Here is a 16,728-nt window from a genome sequence, read left to right as displayed (position 1 = left end):
GTCATTTGGTTAACATTTTGGACTTCCTTCTCAGAATCTGAGTATGGAGCTTAGCACCACCATCATCAGGGCCAGTCCCACCCCTGAGGAAGATCATTTGAAATTGAGAAAGGACTGTGCAGCCGCTTTTCAAGACTATTCTGGAAACTTCCTTGAGCCGTCCATGAGCCCAGAGGTTAATCCCACTCAGTTCAAAGCTCCTGATCCTACCCAACAGATCCATGGTCTGGGCCCACACAGTCAGAAAAGCTGTCATTTCCATCAAGGGACTAAAGACTTTCAACCAGACAATAGGCCAACCACACACTGCTCAGATCTTCATCACTATGCATATGTTGGTGATTCAGGCTACACCAGTAACATGAACATCCAACACCAGCAAGGAGGTATCGATGACACCAATCCGAGATCCCTTGCCTCCAAAAAGTGGCATGGTGTTTCTGGCTTTGGTGTGCAGTCTGGTCCTACACCCACTGCCTACAATACGTCTGACCTGCGCTATGCACCTCCTATGACTAACTACAGTTCCCATACTATGTTTGACCTCCCACGATCAACATCTGCTCCTCTTTCAAGAGGCGCTCACTTCAGTGCGCAGTCTGCCCATCACTGCCTGGATGGAGATGCACCCCCACATCTACCCTGTCATTTAGGTGGAGGGCATGGAGGTCTCAATCCACTGTATCTCAATCCTGCTCAAATTCAGAACCCACACCAGTGCTTCAGAAAACCTTACAGCCAGCAAGGACTTACACAGTGGGTGCCCATAGACGTCACTGATCTGGGAGGTGAGTCATTTCCTTGAACTATTTCTGCAGAATGTTTGCTCCTCTGTGGTATCAAAACAACCATTCTTTTCAATACATATTTTTACACGTCTAGTCTTATTGTTTAAATTATAAAAGTTCCAACATTGCTCATGAAGTTCCCTTTTTATCAATACCTAAGTCTTGAATATACCCCTTGAAATTCAGATTATCATGTGGGGTTGTCATGTGTATTGTTGTCCACCAAAACACACTGCTGCCAATGTATAAAATGTTTGTAGAGTGGATTGTGTGAACCATTAGTGGAGGCATTTTAAGTTTTAGAAGGTCCTACTGCTTGAGGCTGGGGGAGGGAGGAGGAGAAGAGTGAATCAGAAGCAAGCTGATACATCAAAATGTACACTGCACGTGTGCTAATATGTCTCAATCAAGTGTAGAAGATTGATAATGGATGATAATGGAACATGTTTATTTGTAAAACGGCTCAGTTTTCTGCTTTATATATAATAGTAACCTTATAAGCACAGCGTATACCCGCTATGTCAATGATGGCATATTACAGGGAAATAGGCTGGCACATAATATGTATAAAAAATGTATCATAAGCGGAGTAGAAATGCAAAGCAGTTTGGTGGGAACGGCAGAATTTTAAATTCTGACAAACCATCCAATCCTTCTATTATCCAGGCTCAGTGGTTGTGCCAGATGAACTTAAATTCCCCGGTCCTTGCTGTGTGGGTATTGCCTCCCAGATACCCCTGAGTATATTCAACCCCACAGATCGTTGGCAGCAGGTCAGCATCTCCATTGCCAGTCAGTCAATTGATGGCCAGCAGGTAAGATGCATACATTCTAGAAATATACTAAAACATTATACTTTTACTGTAATTCTACTGAGAAACAAACAAAACTATTTTTGTTTTAAATAAATCCCTGCACAGGTGGATTTGATTCCTTACCAGTGGATTGTTGTAAAGAATAAGACTGTTGTGTGCCCAAAGAGCACTGAAGATCAGAAGGTCTTGTTCATTGCACCACGGCCTGGTGTGTATCAGTGCACACTTAATGTGTTGTCATGGCCAGCTTCAGCTGAGCCAGAGTATGGGCCTCGGGCCAAGGTGTTCTCCAAGCGTATATTATTCAGTGGTGTGGCGGAGAATCCTGCTGTAGAGGTAAGTGTTCAATATTCAGCACAAGTTCAGATACATGAAACATTTTAGCCTCTGTATCATAAACTTAATATCAATGGCTGTTGAACCTGTAGAATGAAATCGGTATGAAACATAGATGAACCTGTCGTTGTTGTGGCAACAGGTGTAATGGTGGGAGGGGTAAGGACTTTTCTACACTGAACATACAGAACAGAGTGTTTACACAAATGTTCAGGTCAATGGATGCTCTTCCAAAACCTTTTAATAGTGTTGAATTTTAAAAACCAACGATCAAATAACTTCAAATGTATTGAGATGTGTTAACCATCATGGCTTGTATACGCAAAGTATACAGTCCCACTTGAAAGTATGTGAACCCCTTGAGCAGTTAAGAGTTTTCTGTTTTACCACGATTTTTCATTTTTTCACCACCAATTTTCCATAAATGAAATGGCAGGTTTATGTTCATCAATTGCATGTACTTGTTTAGAGGGAATTGTCTGAGTAGCCAAAGAACTACATGAAACATGGAATTACTGTATTTCCAAAAGTAAGTGAACACCCAGCAGCATTGGTGAAGTCAAGTAGGTAACATATGCGGTGAATTACATTTCAAGGATTCAAACAGCGCACTGTTTTTTTTAAGGCGGGGGGGGGGGGGGGGGGGGGTCTGATTATAATTTCATCAACAGTAATTCTAAATTGCCACCAAACATGCAAATAAGAAATAAGCAAATCAACAGCGACTATTTCCCAAACCCTTGAAAGCTGTTGCAATGGAGATTTAACGTTACTTTCTGTTTGAAGTTAAGGTAGCAGATAGTGTTGGAGAATGGGTTATTTGAAATTGGACGACTTTGCATAGATATAAGAAATCGAACAACATTAACACCTACACAGATGAAATAAATCAAGAAGGATAGCAGAAGTGGTGGGCCCATGTCATGAGTTTGGGGAAATATCCAGCTCTCCATCTTGCATGGGCCACTAGTAGAGTCCTCCTTTAGTCTCATGGGAGATGTGATTGAGACTAAAAGATCTAACATGAAGATCTCCGCCTTCGATGCAGTGCAGACTGTGAAAAATGTGCTGAGGTCTAGGGGCAAGACTGGCATTGGCATGTTAAAAAGAGATATCAATATGGGGGCCAGTTGATAACTTTCTGCCAGAACATTAGGGCTGCAGGGAGAAGGGACAAGACTGACAGAAAGAAGAGGACCGAGGCAAAGCAGAAGAAGCAGGCGGAGTATGGCTGCTGTGCTTCATGTGAAAGGGTCGAAGTCAATTATGCAAACCAATCAAATGAGACATCGTTTGGAAAAGGGTTGAGCAACACGGATTAAAAGAGAGAGGAAACAAACCAAACTACTGTAGTGCCAAGGTGTTCCCACACAGATCAACAATGCCAAGAGGTAAGGAGATATCTGAGGACATCAGGAGGAAGGTAGTGACAGCCCATCAGTCTTGGGAAAGCTATAAGACCATCTCCAAAACATTCCAGCTCCATCCATCCACTGTAAGACAAATAATTCAGAAATGGAGGGCATTCAACATGACCGCATCTCTGCCCAGAAGTGCACGCCCATCAACACCCATCACCAAGAAGCACCAGAAGAAGAATAAATCAGGTAAAAGCCAATCCACACATCACCTCTAAAGCAGGGGTCTTCAACGTTTTTCAGGCCAGGGACCCCCAAACTGATGGCCAGATGAGCAGGGACCCCCTACTATATAAATTGCATAAAATTCTGTTTAACTGGGCCTAGTGCCAAATAAACATAGCTACCCTTTTAATGTGTATTCAATACTAAGCTATTCAAATAATACAAAGGTTAATATATTCCTTAACATTTTTATTTTTTATCATTGAATTTAACCTAACATTTTTGAACAAGGAATTTAACTTAACATTTTTGAACATTGATTTTAATTTATCATTTAACAACATGAAAAGTACAGGGTAGCCATGCCACTGCCATTCATAAACATACATCTTGCAAACAACTCTGAGCTAACAATTAATAACAACTTATTAAAATAATTCACAGATATATGTTTTTATTTCATCATACATAAAAAAGGGACAGTGAATCCTCAAGCATCTGTCAATGGCACACATCCTCCCACATAAGTGAGATGTATCTTCTTTTCAATAACTCCTGACTGACACGATCCAACGGATGACGGAGAACGAGTCTGGCGCATGGAGTTGTGTTGACATCATAGATGTTATAGTGAGATTGACAGGTCAACAAACCAATCACACCGCTAGCAAGTTGTTAAGATTGGAGGTAGTAGCATGCTTAGTAGCTAGGGGGCTCATACACCTCGCAAATCCTCTGACTTATTTTTCAGTTACAATTAACGTTTTTTGACCTTGTACAGTGTCTATTTCTCTTAATTTATTTATTTTTTTAAATCTAAGCAAAAAAATGTCAAACTAACAATGTATAGGTACAAACAAGACCAGCTATGGAGTTTGGTCCGCCATCTTTTATTTTTGATCTTCGCGCTCTTTAGACTTGAGCAGAAACGCGATCTGATTGGCTAATGCCTGTGCTGTCGTATTTGCATGAAAGGTGCTGTGAGTGAACCGGTGCCCAGCTTGAGAGAGCTCCTGTGGGTAGCTGAATGTGTCGATTGGACTGAAAGATAACGTCTTCTCGATCAATTGTAGACTCTTTTTGACTAATTAAGCAACCAAATATGTTTCACTGAATCTGTTACCTGCTTGACTTTACCAATGCAGCTGGGGGTTCACTTACTTTTGCAAATACACTTATACCATGTTTCATGTAGTTTTTTGGCTACTCACACAATTCCCACTAAACAAATACATGCAATTGAGTCCCATGACATTGAGTCCCATGATGGAAAGTAATTTGTCTTGGCTCTCTTCCTTTCTTTTTTTCTTCTTTTTTTTTATTTATTTTGTTTGCAATAAAGAGATTTTTATACAGGAGTGTGCTATGTATACTTTTAAAAGTAGTGTGCTTTATGTTGTGTGAATTGTTTTAGTATGTTTTTGGATAATTTTTAGGTTAAAAAAACCTACAGGCTTGTCTTGTCATTCAAGTCTCAAGAATGATTTTTTCCTCTTGGAAGGTGGAAGTTGGTAAATGTGGTTGTCTGGACTTTGGAGACCTCCCCACTGGCAGTTCCAAAGGCCTTCCTCTGAGACTGATCAACAGAACCCATGCTGTAGTTCCCATTCGACTGGTCATGAGTGCTGTGAGTTTAGAGCTTCTTTTGAAACACTAGAAACTAGAAGACTTGTGTGAAACTCTAGTCAGGGGAAAGGTCAATATACCATATAACTTGTCATTTTAGTTGGCATCATTCCATTGAGTATAACAGAACTAACAAACCGAGTGGTTACTGCTAATGCATGTGCAGCACAAGTAGGCTTCAGGTTCACACACATTTGACATCATCTAGTGGCAACATGGGTTACCAGCTGGATGTCCAAAGTACATGACTTTGCACTCTGCAAAATACACCAAAGACATGCACACATGTAGTAATAGCACAATTGTTATGAAGATGTACTTCAGAAAACTCTTTAGTTTGATAGATTTTAAAAATGTTTTGTGAAGCATGGATAGATTCTTTTCCATGTATTAATTTCTGCTTTATCCTGATCCTCGTTCCAGAATGGGACTGCTTGGCGCTGCTTCACCTTGTCCAAGAGTCCCATTGCTGAGGAAGCAGTGCATCCAGCAGGAAGTAGAACTACTCCATCCGTCATCAACTATGTGTTGCATGCTAGCAGTGGAGATGTAAGTATGAGTGGCAGTTTTAATGTAGCCTTCTTTCATATCCCCCTCAAAATTACTTTTTTTTATCTTAAAGATATCTGTCATTTATATTTTCTATGTACTTTGGCAACACGAGTGGAAGATGGCAACAAGTACCATTTTTTTTTTTTTTTTAAACAGTAAGAATAGATTTTACTAGAGTTTACACAGTGAAGGCAGAACAAAATATTATAGCTTGCAGAATTAGCTTGTATAGGTTACTATCACTGAATAAACCCAAGTAGAACGTCAGCTGAATAGACTAAATGAATCAACGGTTGTGCTGCCATGAAGCCATTTAATCAAGTGTTTTGCAACTTTTTAGCAGTTGGCTGTTCCTCTTAGTGTTTGAGCCACGTTCCTGCAGGGAAAAGGTGCTTATTGTCTGCCATTTTATCGCTGAAATACTCCCCCGGTCAGGGATCACAGTCTGCTTACTTTGTGTCTTCTGTAGAGTCCTGAGATATTCATGATCTGGATCCATTTCCATGCACCACAGAAGTACACTTCCACCACAGGTACACAGATGGAATCATCTACGCTTTCTGTCCTCTGAGGGGAAAACCGTCCCATTACTGAAGCTGCTTTTGTGTTCCTTCCAGCTGCCCATTCCCACCGAATTGTTTTGCACAATTTACTAATCTGCTTATATTATATATATTATGTGGCAGCCTATTTGCCCGTAATATTAATTGCCATCATTGACATGATTTTCTGCTTCATAACTCCACTTACTTTGTGATAGTAACCTTATGAGCACACTTTGTAATAGTAACCTTATAAGCACACTTACCTTGTAATTGTAACCTTATGAGCACACTTACTTTGTAATAGTAACCTTATGAGCACACTTACTTAGTAATAGTAACCTTATGAGCACACTTACTTTGTAATAGTAACCTTATGAGCACACTTACTTAGTAATAGTAACCTTATGAGCACACTTACTTGGTAATAGAAACCTTATGAGCACACTTACTTTGTAATAGTAACATTATGAGCTCACTAACTTTGTAATAGTAACCTTATGAGCACACTTATCTTTGTAATAGTAACCTTATGAGCACACTTACCTTTGTAATAGTAACCTTATGAGCACACTTATCTTTGAATGTGGGCCTCTTCATAAATCAATTCGAATGGTTGTTGGCGCTATGCAAATAAATCCAATGTAATTGAATTCCTCAGGAGAACTAGGGCCTGCAGAGGAGTTCACTGCACGGATTGATATTGAGTTGGACAGCCCTGGCCCTAGTCGTGTGATCCAGAGTGTTGGGCTCAAGGCACGGTCAGGAACAGCACGAGTGCATGCCCCTAAGCATTTACAGGTACTGAGACACTGCAAGGGCATAGTTCATCACCTCTTGGATCTTTTGTTTGTATTTTTCAGCCTATAAGAAAATATTGTTGATGTGTCATTTCTAATTCAACAGCTTTCAGTCACTCCATTCATATGGGTTTTTACATTCATCTAACATTTATGTGGGCCATGGCCTTTATATGAAGCATATGCAGAGGGCACTCTTAACAGATTAGTGGTCCAACCATCTTTAGACAACGCCTTTTCACAAAGAAATGTCAGGTAGAATAAATGAGAAGACGTGTAACAAAATCAAAAAGTTTAAAAATCTTTTTAACTTTATCACATACAATTGCACACCAGATATATTTTATCTATCAAATTCTAGCGAACATAAATGTCAGTAGCAATGCATCTCCTATAACGTTGGCCTATGCAAAACACAAAGTTTGATTTCACCTGGCGCATACTAGCCATCTGGAAGTCGGAACATTTTCTGGTGGACTTGTGTTGCGAGAGTCCTGTTTTTTCACCCCCCTTCAGTATAAAGCCTATACAGATATTCAATATGTCATCTTATTATACGGCTCTTCAGAATGTTCCAAAAAGTACCGTTGGCCATTCTAACGTTCGCAGGTCCTGATATTTCTTGCTAATGACCGCTGCGAAAAGATAATGACCGCTGTCATTGGCAACGGTTTTTGTGCTACACCTGAAGAGGTATGTTGGAGGAATGTCTTCTATCGTTTTTGGCAAGTAACCGTATAATAAGCGGGATGATGAATTGTCCCTTACTTAGCAGTGAGTGCCTTAGCCACAACTGCAAAGTATCCCACCCTCAGGCAATACGTTATCGAAACATAGAAAGAAGGTGTAAAAGTGCAGTGTAGAATAGGAGTAGCAGAAAAAGAAAGACTTTGATGTGTTCCAAAGGTGCCTGACTTATCTAAGCATTCTGTTGCACATGATTAGCAGTGTATCGAAGTGGCAAGAGCATCAGAGTGTACAGAGCAGGTGCTGCCGTCTAGGGCTTTTTGTTGACAGTCCGCTTCTGATTTACAGTCTTATTCAGTCGATCCTCAGCTAGTTATAGTTCCCATATCGCATCGTCTCTCATTCAGTCGATAATCAGATGGTTATGGTTCCCATATCGCATCGTCTCTCATCCAGTCGATCCTCAGCTAGTTATGGTTCCCATATCGCATCGTCTCTCATCCAGTCGATCCTCAGCTGGTTATGGTTCCCATTAGGGCTGCCACGATTAGTCGATGTGGTCGACGAAGTCGACGGTAAAAATGCATCGGCATCAATAATTTAAGTCGATGCATCTTTTTTTTTTTATGAATTGACCTTTTCAATTTCTAAAACGCTTCAGTTCAGTGTAACGAATGTGCGTCTTCCGTATCACTACGTAATTGCTGCGTGCCTGACGTCAGTTTGGCACCAGTCATTGGTCGTGTTCAGTCAACGCTTCAGTTTCTGAAAAATCATAGCGGCAGCGGTGGTCTCTAAGCACCTTTCTCAGTGCTCCAAACTTTGCAACAGCGGAGGCAATGCAATGTTTGATGAGCTTCTTGAGTTCAATAGATGATAGCATGGTGCCAAGATAGTTAAGCTCTGTACTGTTCACAATATATGACTCTTCAAGCTTGACCTGATAGTGTGTAATCAGCGTTTCCATTGCAGACCATAGTTTCTGTTTTCTTACGGCTGAACGTGAAACCGAAACTTGTGAATGCATTCTCCGTTATTACTAAACCTTGCTATAAAGCCTCTTTTGCTGAAAACATGAGCACCGCATCATCGCATACAGAATGGTTTACCATACACGTTCATGTTCCTGGATGTCTTGAGCGCTGTTCCCTGTTGGTTACCTCTGTTTTGATACTCGTACATCACACCTAATTATTACCTCCAGCAAGGAGGTTATGCGATCGGGTCCGTTTATTAATTCATTTATTTGTCCTTCTGTTTGTCTGTCTGTGGACAAGATTTCTCAGAAACTACTGGGCGGATCTTTCTGAAATTTCACAAGAGGTGGATCTTGGTCCTGGGACATCCCCATTATCCCATTTCAGGAATCACGTACAGTGACAACGTATCACATACGTTTAGTTAGTCACGCAAAGCACATGTCTCGGCCATGTTAGGATCAATATCGTATTGGGACATTGAGAGAAAGATCGTGTATTAGTCTAAACATCATTCCTTGTTTTGACAAATAACCTCATTGGGATTTTTCACGAACCAAAATCCTCACCCATACTACAATGTGTATCATTCGCCCCGAGAGATGGATAGATCTTGCTTTACTATCAACGTCAACCCTTGCTGGAGGTCAGAAATCTCGGATTGCTCTTGTTCTTCTCCATAGTTTTGCACTTTAATATGTCAGCCTTTGTTTGCATTTTGTTTTGTGCTGCATACACATCTCTAACTGACATTAATATTTGAGTTACATTTTGAGCTGGACACACTTACACTTTAAACATGTTGCACTTTTTTACTTTTTTTTTAGGGGTTTAATATAAATAACATTTCTTTTGGAGTTGCGCTGCTGACTTATAACAAGTCCTCTTTTTTATCATGTTGGGAGTTGCTAGTTTAAACTTGCAGTTTTGCACTTTAATATGTCAGCCTTTGTTTACATTTTGTTTTGGGCTGCATTATGTAAAAATAAAATGAATGAACTGAGCTAAAATGGTGAATTTTTTTTATTTATTTTCTATTTGGGAGGAAAATTAATCGTTTAGATTAATTGACTAATCGATAAAATAGTCTATAGATTAATCGATAGAAAAATAGTCGTTAGTGGCAGCCCTAGTTCCCATATCGCATCGTCTCTCATCCAGTCGATCCTCAGCTGGTTATGGTTCCCATATCGCATTGTCTCTCATCCAGTCGATCCTCAGCTGGTTATGGTTCCCATATCGCATTGTCTCTCATCCAGTCGATCCTCAGCTAGTTATGGTTCCCATATCGCATCGTCTCTCATCCGGTCGATCCTCAGCTAGTTATGGTTCCCATATCGCATCGTCTCTCATCCGGTCGATCCTCAGCTAGTTATGGTTCCCATATCGCATCGTCTCTCATCCAGTCGATCTTCAGCTAGTTATGGTTCCCATATCGCATAGTCTCTCATTGGTCTCGGAGTCATCATGACATCTCAAACTTCAAAATTACTACTACAGAAAGACATTATGCTTGAATTTGGATGGCATTTTATTGTGCACGCTTTCACTGGTGTAACCTTGTGCCTCCTTGAAATCAATAATTTTGTGGTTACCATGGAAATATAACAAAGAAATTGGTTAGTTTTAGGGAACACTGAAATACAATTCAGTTGATTTACTCTGAGAAAGTATAAAGATCAGCACTTTTAGTCTTGCATAAGAAAGGACTCATGATGGTCATGTTTCTGATACTAATGTAGTTAATTAGATACTTTTGTGTCAGAGTAAGCTCTTGCTCCATTGTTTTCTCCGGATTGTTTTATAGCCATTAGCCGTTTCATATCATCTGTTGACCCGTGATCAAGTCGTAATGATCACGTAAAACCCAAGACTTTATATGATTTGTGTGCTGTTTTTGAGAAATTGAGGAAATACACACGCTAGTATGACACAACACCCGTAACTTTATCGTTATGGAAGACTATGAATCTAGCCTGTGTTGTTTTTACCTGAGGAGGGATAAGTATATGAAGGAGGGGGAGAGATGGAGACCCATACATATTTGACCAGAGTCACTGTGTGTGTTACTAACTACCAGGTGGAGAAAAAAATGCAATATAAAAGCAATGTACAAACCACAGTTAATAGTATGGAAATTGCATAATCAAAATCCAATTGTCAGGATTTGTATGAATCATATGTGTATAGGCCTTAGTGTGTATCGGCTTAAAACTCTTTAAAAACTAATTTCTGAACATATGCTGCGAAAGCGGGATGGGATAGATGAGGTGGTCTGAAAGGAAGTAAGTCATGTTTTTTGCGCCTCTGTCCACATTTTCAATCAACCGTTTTGTTACTGATTTGTCAGTCACTGCCAATTGAAGTCATCCATTCCCCTCTTCCTTATCTGCTCTGGTTTTATAGACTGTTTGTCTTCGGGCACCATTTAGACAATCAACTCAACAGATTCTACCCTTGAAAAATGCTGGCAACATCGATGTGCAACTCCGACTGAAGGTATATATATATTTACACACACTGATACAGACATACACATGCGTGTGTATATGAATTGACCACTACTTTTTTTGTCTTTCTAGAGCAGTGACTGCTTTTCTGTTAAGCCAAGTGAGCTGATGTTGTGTGCTGGAGATGAGCAGGGAATTGTGGTGTCCTTCACAGCTAAGGATAAGCATAAAGGCACTGAGAGGTGAGCTTACTCTTAACTTGATTTCAGCAAGGTCCAACATTCCTTCAGATTCTCTCTGCTGTAACACGTTGTGAAGCAATTGCAATTGTATGTAGCTGTATTTTATTCAACAGTGTACCATAATGCAAGCTGTATTTTTTTTTTGTGTGTGCGTGCATAGAACCTGTTTTCAGTTCTGTTTGCGCAGCTCAAACTGTTCTTTCAGGAGGCACTAAAACTGGCCTTATTTGTGCTTTTTGTGTATCTGAAGAAGCAGCACTTCTGGTTTCTAATATGGGCTAAAAATAGCCAGAAAGTTAGCTCTTCCTTCAGAAACCCGTCAGCTTATTGTTCTTGGAAATATTAACGACAACAAATTGACAAACAAACTAAATACATCTTTTGAGCCACATCCTTCACAGAAAAGTAAAAATTGGCTTTAATAGGACCAAAAGAGAAGTGTAAGGCCCCAGTTCACACAGGCCAATATAAAAACATCCTCAGCTCTCTGTAGTACCTGCAAAACACCAGTCATGTCATGTACTCTAAGAAGGGTTTCAAAGGAAGTCATGTCTGAGACTGATCAATAAAAGAAAAAGACTAGAATTGGCACAAAAAAATATATATATTGACAGGCATATGTTACTGGGGACTGGATGTGAGAAAAGGAATGACTTCTGTGGCTCAAGCACGGTGGAGGAAACGGTGGTGTATTAGTGCGCTTTGGTGCTGGTAAAGTCATTTCTCCATATTTTGCAAGACAGTTGGGTAAGAACCAATTCAGCTGTAGTGCTAAAAGGTAGCTAATGCCAATTGAAGATTATTTTAGCACAAAAGTCATGATCCATCCTTTCTAAACTTATAAATGTCTTGATTAAAGTTTTCCTAGAAAAGGGGACCTTTCTCTGAGATTCCAATGAGGATCTACCATACTGTAACGAGGTCCGCACACTGTATTGATATCTTTTTGAGGTTCTTTTGACGCCAAATATCTCAACCTTCTCAGTTAATCAGATATTGTCCCACAGGCTGGATGTGCATGTTTATTTACCTCGATATGTTCTCTCATTTTGCCAGTGTCTTGTTTTAAGACTCTTTACTGATCCAACCACTCTACTCTGCCTTCAGTATGCTCACCATTCTGGTGCTGCCTTCTGGGCCCCAATATGAAGTTGTCCTGAGGGGAGAGGTTCAACCAGAGGACGAAGGGAAAATTGTCCCTAACACTACCACTCTCTCACAATGCCAGGTGCCACCCATCCTCTCCAACAAGCAATTCATGGCCTGGGGAGGAGTAATGCTTGGAAGGGCTAAGTAAGTTTATCCATATAGCTCACTTTCTGTATTAATGCTTGTCCACCAATTTCATGCCAGCTGAAGGATTAAAATAATAATAATAATAATAACTAGAAAATGCATTTCCTGAAGGAAATACCAGTGCATGAAATGCAAAAGTTAGGAAAGGAAGACGAAAAGAAAGAAGAGTGAAAGAAGGAAATAAGAAAGGAAAGAAGAGTGGGAGAAGGAAAGAAGAAAGGAAAGAAGAGTGAAGAAAGGAGAGAAGAGAGGATGAAGGAAAGAAGAGTGAAAGAAGGAAAGAAGAAAAGAGAGAAGAGTGAAGAAAGGAAAGAAGAGTGGAAGAAGAAAAGAAACAAGAGTGAAGAAAGGAAAGAAGAGTGAAAGAAGGAAATAATAGTTGAAGAAGGAAAGAAGAAAGGAAAGAAGAGTGAAAGAAGGAAAGAAGAAAGGAGAGTGAAGAAAGGAAAGAAAAGTGAAAGAAGGAAAGAAGAGTGGAAGAGAAAAAGAGTGAAAATATTGAAAAAAGGAGATAAAAATGGAGTGAAGAAGAGAGATTGAGTGTGAGAGAAAGTAGACTGAGAGGGATAGAGAGAAAGATGGAGAGATGGAGAGAAAAAAAAGTAGAGAATGGAAGGTGTCTTAATGTTCCTAGTTACAGTTAAATTGAGAGGGACAGAGAAGAGGTTCCTTTGATTTGGTGCAGCTGTCAGTGAAGCACAGGTGCAAGCCAGTTTAAAGACCCTATTATGATGTCATAATGGCCCAATGTAAGTCAATGGGAAAATTTAGATTCGTTTTTATTTAATATCTTAAAAAGTATAAAGTTTAGAAAAGTGAAAAATACATAGCATAAGTGTCCTTTACAAGACCTACGCGACAAAGTTTGAATGAAGTTTCTACGTTAAGCGGTTCGGGCTGAATTAATCGCAGAAAAAGGTAACAAGAATAAGAAGAAGAAGAAGAAGAAGCCTAGGAATAACAATACAGGGCATTTCATGCACTGTAATAATAATAATAGTAGCCTAGTTAATAGCAATTGGGTGTATCCAGCACTGTTGCTGTGTGGGTGGAAAACTGCTCCTTAAAAAAAAAAAAAAAAATGTTATAATTATTATTTTGCTATGATTTTGTTTTTATTTTGTGTAGAAGCTCGTACTGATGGTTTTCTCATGTATGGATCAGGCATTGAATAGAGTAGATGATTACATTACAGTATAAAACAGCCGAAACATTAACATATTCCTGTATATAACGACTGCAATTACATAGGATTATACATTCTGTTATGTATATAACACCGTGTTCGAAAAGCATGCAACCATGACTAAATCAGACAGATTCCATTTTTGTAGTTTTGTTAGAATGTCCTAACTGGCCAACACCTTGGAGCAGTGCAGCATGACCTTTATGCCCCAAGGTTGTGGGACACCCTGTTTCTCTTTATGATGCTTCCATTGGCAAATCCCAAAAAGGTTCAAGATTCAAGAAGTTTAAACATCTTTGGCCTTATAACATCCATTCGTTTGGTCAGGGCTGACACTGGACACAAAATGAATTTGAGGTCAGAGAACTGGTTTGGATAGCCCACTGGAGACATAACCCCAGAACAGGGTTCACATATGATCCTTCTGCAATCCAACAAGAATACTAGGGAACACCACTAATTATGTACCACACCAAAAATACAGCAACAACCCAAACCAATAGTGCAGCCATTGATTATCAGTTTTCCCTCTTTAGAGTGTTTGTTTGTCTGACCTGTATATGTGTTCTGTGACTGTTCAGGCAGCAGAAGCTAGTACTCCGCAATAACTCGGCCAGTGAGGCTCAGCAGCTGCGGCTACTGATCAGGGGTCAGGACCAGGACTGCTTTCAGGTAGTACCATTTTCAGGCCCATTAGAACCTTATTTTTTCTGTTTAGTGTCATTTGATTTGACCATTCCTTCTTGTGCCTTCACAAGGCATCAAGAACACCTCAGGGACCCCATTGATGCCCAAGTTATAGAACCAAAATACCACTTTTCCAGAAATGTATTTCACCACTGGTTTAATACCATTAAATCATTTGACACTTTCCTACCCACACTATACCACCTAAGGTCGACTTGAACTTTTCTGCACATTGATTATTTTATGAATGTTCACTGGTGAGTTGAAAGGTGACAATTGATTTAAAAAAAAATCTATCATGTTCAATATAAATTGGCTTTTTGGACACAAAGAAATAATAAAAAAAAAAAACTTGAATGTCAATAGCCTCGCAATTAACATCAAGGGCCTTTCTTTTTCAATAAATCTACTGAGAAATAGAATAATTTTGTGTTGGTTTGGTTGATGAAGTGCACAGTAAGCACGTCTACTTCAATGCCTTATTTCTTTACATTCAGAGAACCTGTAGACAGATCATGAGTGATCTAAATGTAAATGAGGTCAATGTATGGATCACCTGGAGTGTAAGTACCAAATATGGATCTGTTTTAAGCTGTAGTACCAGGGAAAACTGTGGTTAATGTTTTTACCTGACTGTTCTAGCTGATATTTTGGTTTGTTTGTTGGTTGTAAGTGATTTTTGTTAATTAAGAGGTGTGGCTTCTGATAATCTGGGAGGATTTGGATGTTTCTCAAATTGGTATTGCATTTCACTGCATAGTTCATTTGCAGTTTTGTAATATTTGTATCACAACAATTGATATGTCATGTAGGCCCAAGCATATTCAGTTTTAAGTCCCCTTTATTTCAAGCTGTAGGACGTGGTCTATAACCACGTTTTTTTCTTTTTATATATATTTATTATTTTGTGGAAATTTTGAGGTACAAGAGCTGCGATTTACACGTGAAACCAAGTCTCAATTCCAAGTAGGTTAAATTTGGAAGTAAATTGACCAATTGTTGCCTATAATACATGAGTTTATATGTTTGCTTATATCTTAGGAACCTTATAGGAAGGGTTTTCCCTCCAATTCCTAGCAAGCTCTAATGATGTACGTCATTCTGACAAGATTTGCTTTTTAAAAACGTATTTATTATTTTTTCTTCTGATAAACAGTAATCAAATTTTAACCAAACTTGATGGACTAAATCCCTTACACTTTGTAAAATGCTGTGATTTCTTCAATGGTGGAAACATTCCAATACATCAAGAACTGCTTAAGCTAAGATTTGTTCTGCCTGTAATTTGCCACATTATCTCTTCCTTCTTCCTATAGTGGCAATTCGCTTGCTCAACGATTTGTTTGTTTGAATGTCTAATCTTAAAAAAAACGTTATAGGCTCATTCTTTATTGCACGTATTCTCATACAGATCTCGCCACAGATTTCACCACCTAATTCATCTGTTTGCATTTCACCTTAACACATTTCTGCTAAGACTTACAATTTACCAAAAGGCTTAACATGTAATGATCAGTTTTCTTTTCAGACAGTTAAGCTCCTGTTCTCTCTCAGCTGCAGAGCTCCTTTGGGCCAGAGGAAAGGCTGAGTCAGCACAGAGAACTGACCATCCGCCCCAAGGAGGACATGGCAGTGCATCTGCTCTACACTCCCACACGTGTGGCCTGCATGCTGTCAAAGCTGGAGATCAAGCAATCTTCAGTCAGGCCCTCTCAACCTGGCATCAAATTCACTGTGAGTTTCCTCCTCTCAATACTGCAAGTCTTCTGAGGCATTTGCTCTTACTGATTGGCATGTTGACACACATTGAGTAAAAGGGGTCAATCCACATTGTTTTTTTTTTTTTAAAAGACTGAAAGGTGAATTGGGTCTCCGAAAAAGACTGTTAGATAGTAATAGTTAAGGTAATTAGCAGACAGAGTGAAATACAAATCAGTAAAAACAACAATGTAAACAGTTATAAGTGTAATGCAATTATGTAAGTAAAACCATCATTACTATTATACTATTTCTACTACTATGTACTTTTATTTACTACTATTTTACAAAATTATTATTTTATATATATAAAGTATGCCTCAAACTTATTAACTCATTAGACAAGATGATTCAGATACCCAAATTGGTGTAATTATTGGTGTGATTGTGTAGTGGGTTTCAG

At 39.3% G+C, this 16,728-nt stretch overlaps 1 protein-coding gene across 1 annotated transcript in view; it reads left to right on the top strand.

The window, feature by feature from the left end:
* Positions 1–16,728, top strand: part of cep192 (centrosomal protein 192) — a gene marked incomplete at its 3' end in the record, with an annotated part of 74,481 nt that overhangs the window by 24,166 nt on the left and 33,587 nt on the right. Inside the window, exons 14-25 of the mRNA XM_080851764.1 lie at positions 35–788; positions 1,455–1,603; positions 1,709–1,939; positions 5,024–5,149; positions 5,572–5,697; positions 6,170–6,233; positions 6,904–7,043; positions 11,113–11,205; positions 11,289–11,398; positions 12,506–12,691; positions 14,462–14,552; positions 16,122–16,301. Of these exons, the coding sequence (XP_080707890.1) occupies positions 35–788; positions 1,455–1,603; positions 1,709–1,939; positions 5,024–5,149; positions 5,572–5,697; positions 6,170–6,233; positions 6,904–7,043; positions 11,113–11,205; positions 11,289–11,398; positions 12,506–12,691; positions 14,462–14,552; positions 16,122–16,301 (2,250 nt within the window). The remainder of the gene's footprint in view (positions 1–34; positions 789–1,454; positions 1,604–1,708; positions 1,940–5,023; positions 5,150–5,571; positions 5,698–6,169; positions 6,234–6,903; positions 7,044–11,112; positions 11,206–11,288; positions 11,399–12,505; positions 12,692–14,461; positions 14,553–16,121; positions 16,302–16,728) is intronic.

This window comes from Sprattus sprattus (genome assembly GCF_963457725.1).
Source record: "Sprattus sprattus genome assembly, chromosome: 14".
NCBI lineage: Eukaryota > Metazoa > Chordata > Actinopteri > Clupeiformes > Clupeidae > Sprattus > Sprattus sprattus.
Note: the sequence above shows the minus strand (reverse complement) of the source record. Positions and strands in the feature narration are given on the sequence as shown.